The sequence below is a fragment of the Lygodium microphyllum genome, chromosome 8 (genome assembly GCF_053477565.2).
Source record: "Lygodium microphyllum isolate KBCC chromosome 8, Lygodium_microphyllum_v1.1.10, whole genome shotgun sequence".
Lineage (NCBI taxonomy): Eukaryota > Viridiplantae > Streptophyta > Polypodiopsida > Schizaeales > Lygodiaceae > Lygodium > Lygodium microphyllum.
The window spans coordinates 26,829,860-26,835,859 of NC_141142.1; the positions used below are offsets into that span (position 1 = coordinate 26,829,860).

General features: G+C 41.7%; 1 protein-coding gene across 1 annotated transcript; it reads left to right on the forward strand.

Annotated features, from left to right (window-relative positions):
• Positions 1-345: 345 nt before the first annotated feature.
• On the forward strand, positions 346-1,056 carry LOC148032086 (pentatricopeptide repeat-containing protein At4g18520, chloroplastic-like). Its single transcript, XM_087683880.1, has one exon. The coding sequence runs from the start codon at positions 346-348 to the stop codon at positions 1,054-1,056; it is 711 nt and encodes a 236-aa protein (XP_087540006.1).
• The last annotated feature ends 4,944 nt before the right edge of the window (positions 1,057-6,000 follow it).

Genomic DNA, 6,000 nt, shown 5'->3' on the forward strand with positions numbered 1-6,000 from the left:
TGGAAATTTTCTCCTTTGATCTTGTGTATTGAGCCAAAAATTTCCGCGTTGTCGTACTGCTGCGCATCCGAGGTGTGGAATCCACCAAAAATTTGTGTGCGTGACATTTGTTACTTTGTACATACTTAGTCATTATGTTTGCATTTTTGTTCTGCTGGTAGTATAGTTGAGAGGGGTTTGGAGCAAGAGGAACTTATCTGTAATGCTCTGGTTGACATGTATGCAAAATCTGGCATGCTTGGAAAAGCCCAATAAGTATTTGACAATATCTCAGCTCAAGATGTCATATCATGGAGTGCGTTGATTACAGGTTATGTTCAACATGGATATGATGAGCAAGCAGTGATGTGTTTTGTACAGATGCAGCTTGAAGGCATGTCTCCAAATGCTGTTACATTTGTTTGTAGCTTGAAAGCCTGTATTAGCATGGGATCCATGAATGCAAGCAAACAATTATATATGGAGGTTGTGAAGAGAGGTTTGGAAGTGAATATATTTGTGGGGAGCATAGTGGTGGATATGTTTGGGAAGTTTGGCTCAGTTTCAAAAGCACAAGAAGCACTTGAACAACTACAAGGTAAAGATATAGTGCCATGGAATGCCATGATAACTTGCTACATTGATAATGGATATGGCAATGAAGCATTAGCTTGTTTTGAACAGATGCAGCTCAGAGGTATTTCTCCCAATTCTGTCACATGTATTTGCAGGTTCAAAGTTTGTGGTATGGTAAGAGCAATAGAAAGAGGCCAGCAATTATTCAATTGCTTCATTATACATAGTTTAGAGAGCAGCCCCTGTATTGGAGGTGCTGCAATAGATGTATTCTGCAAATGTGGCTTACTAGCAGAAGCACATGACGTGCTTAACAAGCTGCCAGTTCGAGATGTGGTTGTGTGGAGTGTGTTGATTGCAGGGTATGCTGAATATGGACTTGCTAGTGAAGCACTGCATTGCTTCAAATTAATGCGGCTGGAAGGAATTTCTGGAGATGCTGTCATGTATGTGTATGCCATAAAAGCTTGTGGGACCAGAGAGGCTCTTTTTAGCGGATGATGTTGCTTTCGACCTGCTTTTTGGATTTGGGTAGATGAGAACGATTAGAATGGTGACATGCCTATGAGGGATGATGGGAAAACAACCACTTTCTAAGATTGTTCTAATTGCTCCTTCTAAGATCAACCCTTACCGTATTATTATGGTGATATGCCTCATAATCCTGGCTTTCTTTTGGCAATTCCGGGCTCTATTTTGCTTTTCCCTAGTCGTGGCTAAAGTCGGGGAGGATTTTCTTGGAGATAAAGACCTTACTGTCTATCAATGAGACCATAGCTTCAAACATCGACAGATTAAATCAGTGGAGAATTGGAGATTGGACAAAATATGTACAAGCTAAAGCCTGCTGGAAACTCTTGATTGTTCGAGCAGATAAGCTAGTAGTAAGAAAAAAAACAGGCTTATTTAGAAAAAAAAAAGGGGATGACCTTATTCGAAAATATTGGTGTTTTGGCAACAAGGCACATACTTGTGGTAGAAGACAATCCTATATTGTAGAGATTAACAAAGACACAGTTGATTCGTTTATGGGCAACAGTTGAGTGTGTTGATAATGGTACCGAGGCTGCATGACTGGTTCTAGAGCACCTATACCGTGGAAAAGTTTCTTCCTCTGAGGAAGATGGGAGGCTTTCAAAAAACCAATCAGAAGAATGAACAGAGTCAAAACAGAGTCGGGCTTTTGACTTGGTCCTCATGGATTGTGAGATGCCCATTTTAAATGGCTATGAAGCAACCCAGCGGATTCGAATGGAAGAAAATAGATGTGGTGTTCGAACTCCTGTTATTGCACTGACAGCTCATGCAATGGCCCAGGATGAAAAGAAGTGCATTGAAGTAGGAATGAATTTTTATTTAACCAAACCATTGGCTATTGCATCTTTACTTGATGTGGTCAGAAAATCATCGGAGGAAAACAATCTCAAACCATGTAAAGAGGCATTTCTTGACAATGGGTTCCACTAGGCATGCCATCATGAAAAAGAAACTCTGCTTTATGCTGCTAAGTCCCCTCCCAATATATGCTTTTCAAGCATCAGATGCATCCTGTCGATAAAAATGTGTATGGAAGTTTGAAGAGTTATCAAGCATCAGATGCATCCTATCGATAAAAATGTGTATGGAAGTTTAAAGAGTTATCAAGCATCACATGCATCCTCTCAATCAATGTCTGTGTATGAAAGTTTGAGGATTGCACGGGGGGGGATTGAAATGGCGGTCCTACTATTTCACATTATAAAGGGCCCCCAGTTTGGCTGGAGACTAGTTTGTGATGGTCATGTTTTGTTCCTTGGTCACACAGTCTTTATCAGATCATGAGCTCTACCTGAGGAAGATTTGAAGGATACCAATCTTATTCTGGAATATAGCACCAACTAATCTGTCTACTTTGAATTACTTCTTAGGCCTTCTTTCCTCATTCAGAGAGAATTCAAAATCCTAGTACAGTTGGACAAAAAGGTGAAGCCTAGAGATGTGAACCTACATGGTGGTGCTTAATGTTGATGTAACCTTGTGGAAGATTCGAAGGACACTCAGTCTAGTTCTCGGATTCAGCAACAACTGCTTTGAATTACTTCTTTGGCATTCTTTCCTTCAGAGAATACAAAATTTATGTACAGTCAGCCAGCAAGATGATGCAATCACTGATAGACCCGTATATGGATTTCAAAGTGGAGATTGACTGTCCAAGTAGAGAAGAATGCAGTGTGAGTGCAATAGATTGGACTTCATGAGTTTGTTGCTTTGCCATGGAATGGGTGGATGTGTAAATTTTATGCCAAGTCTCATGTGGACATTCTCAGAATGACCAAAAGCAGTATACATTGTTTGTATTACTGGAAGGATGTTATTGATTGCAGTGTACATGTAAGCAATCAAGTTTCATGTTTCATGGGAAGACAAGGTGTATGAATACTCCAGTATTCGAGTAGATTTTCCACAGAAAATTCACTTGAATGGGCATCTAACTGCTCTACAAAATGCAGTGTTTTCTACCATCCAAACTATGAACATGCCCTCTGTTTTCTACCACTTTTGCTACTCACAAATCCTCTCATCTTGCTTATTCGTATGATTGATCTTCTATCCTGAAATTAGTCAAGGTCCTCTGTGGTCGCAACTTTGCTTTTGAAAACCCTTCCACATCTTTGGTGAACCCGACGTGAAAGCGTCGCATTTAAATTTCAAGATGGGAGATACTTCAGCATCAGTTTCAGCCTCTTCTACATTTCCTACTTTGTCCTCTACTTCAACTTCATCATCGACTTCTGTTTCAAGTACTTCTACAGATGATTTTGTTGAGATGGCAAGCTCAACACATGTGGACATGGATGATGGACCGCCTGGTTAGATGGGTCCACACGTCTACACTTAGCACGTCGGTGGTCATTATGACTCTCACATGGCCACTGACTCATTACTTATTATATTCAGGTTGTTACACCTATTTACAGCTGGCATAGTTATAGCGCCATTCGACTAGTGTAGTCGGTTATGCATTGTTTGACTTAGTAGGCCACTTTCCTTTTATGTTGTATCTTATCTATACTTTGTGTACATTGTAAAGAGTCTGGAAGAATAAGAAGAAATCAGCAAGAAAACGTTTTGGCCTCCATCTCTCTTCTTGTCTCTTGAGTGAGCTTCTCCTTGTGCATTTTGTGTGTGTTTGGCGCAGCATCTTGAGCAACCCCCTCCACCACGCGATTCTTGACATGGTATTAGAGCCGCGCCATTGAGAGAGGCTGATTTGGAAGGTTGAAGCAAAGGAGAAGAAGCAAGGTTCGAGCAAGCAAGCTACGGGTAAGAATCTCTCCCATTCTTCCACTCCTTCTCTTGGATAGTGCCTGTGGAGGCACCGGAAGCAGGGAAGAGCAAAAATCTCAGATTGCTGTGAGATTTGGTGTGCGTGAAGAGCGTTGTGTATTCTACAGATTCGCCCTTTAGGGCTCTCCCGCAGTAATTTTGGGCATCTGAGGCCGTTTCAGGGCCCGTTTTAGAGCCGCAAGGTTGCGGACAGCAGTTTCAGGGTACGCTGTGACTTCGACTGTATTGACCGAACGTGGGTGCGTAGGTTACAGATTTCAGATCTGTAAGTTCAAAGGTGTTTACCAGTGAGTAAACACAAGGTTTATCTGCAAACTGGTTGCGGATTGCATGTATTGTTGAGCAGACAGTGAAAAAGGCTGTCTGGTGAATTGCTGTGTACTACAGGTCGAGGGTTGCAGAAGATTTGCTTGCTGTTTGGTATTATTATTGTGATAATGGCAGAGAATAGTGGAAGCCCCATCATTGAGAAGCTCGACAAGAACAACTACCCTTCATGGAAGTTCCGTGTCACGAACTTTCTTATTGGAAAAGGCCTCTACGAGTTCGTTTCAGGTGAAGAAAAGGAGCCGGAGGTGAGTGATCCTCCAACTGCAGAAGAGACAAAGGCACGAAAGGAATGGAATGCAAAAGACAAGAAGGTCATGTATTGGTTGTCTGCAGTAATTGACAATAACATGCTGGGACACATTAGAAATGCAGAGAATGCATATGCAGCTTGGACCATACTTGAAAGTATGTTTTCTGTAAATACAAAGGCACGAAAGATTCAACTCAAGCAAGAGTTGAATACATTAAAGAAAGGGAAGATGTCTATCAATGAGTATGCACTGAAGGTAAGAAGCATTGCAGGTGCATTGGCAGCGATTGATGCAATGCCCGATGATGATGATTTGGTGTCGTCTACCTTGGGTGGACTTAACAATGAAAAGGCTTGGAAGTCTTTTGTAACTTCCGTATATGTCAGAAAGCCATTTCCAGATTTCGATGAATTGGTCTCTCTTATGATCACTGAAGAGATCAACATGTAGAGTGAGACATCTGAAAGAAGTGGTGAACAGGTCCAAGCTTTCTACTCCAGTTCTGGAAGGGGACGTGGCAGGTTCTCTTCAAGAGGCCGTGGTACAGGACGTGGTAGTGATAACCAGCAAAACAGATTGAATCAGCAATTTGGCGATATGCAGGTTTCAGGAGGTCGTGGTAACTTTAGAGGCAGGGGGAGCTTTAGAGGAAGAGATGGATGGCAGAACAGAGGTTCTAACAACTCTGGTATTGTGTGCCACTACTGTGGCAAAACAGGTCATATTGCAGCCCAATGTTATGCTAAGAGAGATGATATCCGCAGTGGTAAGTTGCAGCAAGGAAACTATGCATCGTCTTCACGACAGAATGAAGACAAAAATGAACGTTTGTTCGTTATGCAGCATATGTTGAATGCTGTTACAGGAAAGGGAACACATGAAGATGTTTGGTATGTTGATTCAGGTGCATCCAATCATATGACCAGCCATGCAGAATGGTTTGGAGAGATGTAGGATTTGCAGAATGTAGGTTATGTGCAGACGGGTGATGACTCATGCCACCCAATTTCACACATTGGAAAAGTTCCCTTGTCCTTGCATGATGGTAAGACAAAGAGTCTTTCAGATGTATTACATGTGCCATCTATTACAAAGAATTTGGTGTCAGTCGGTCAAATGGTAGAGCAAGGGCTGCAAGTCAGATTTAATGCAAAGGGCTGCTTTGTAGAAGACTTCAATGACAAGTGCAGGTTGGTAGCAAAGGGAAGTAGAGTTGGACGTATGTTCACTCTAGATGCTGGAATTCCTACTATGAATGCGGCTATGTATGCCAAAGGAAAAGGTGTTTTTGCAGACATTGAAATTTGGCACAAACGCATTGGACATGCAAATGTATAAAGGCTGAAATTAATGCAGTCCAAAGGGTTGGTTACAGGTTTGCCTACATTTAAAGTTGCAGAATTTTAGAAGGTATGTGAAGCATGTCAGTTTGGTAAGCAGGCAAGACAACCCTTTTCACATGACAGAGATGTAAGCAGAAATATCCTTGATGTTGTGCATACAGACATTTGGGGGCCTACACAAAATGTATCTCTTG

Coding starts and splice junctions, on each gene's coding strand:
- LOC148032086 (XM_087683880.1), top strand. CDS start 346: ATGTGTTTTGTACAGATGCAGCTTGAAGGCATGTCTCCAAATGCTGTT.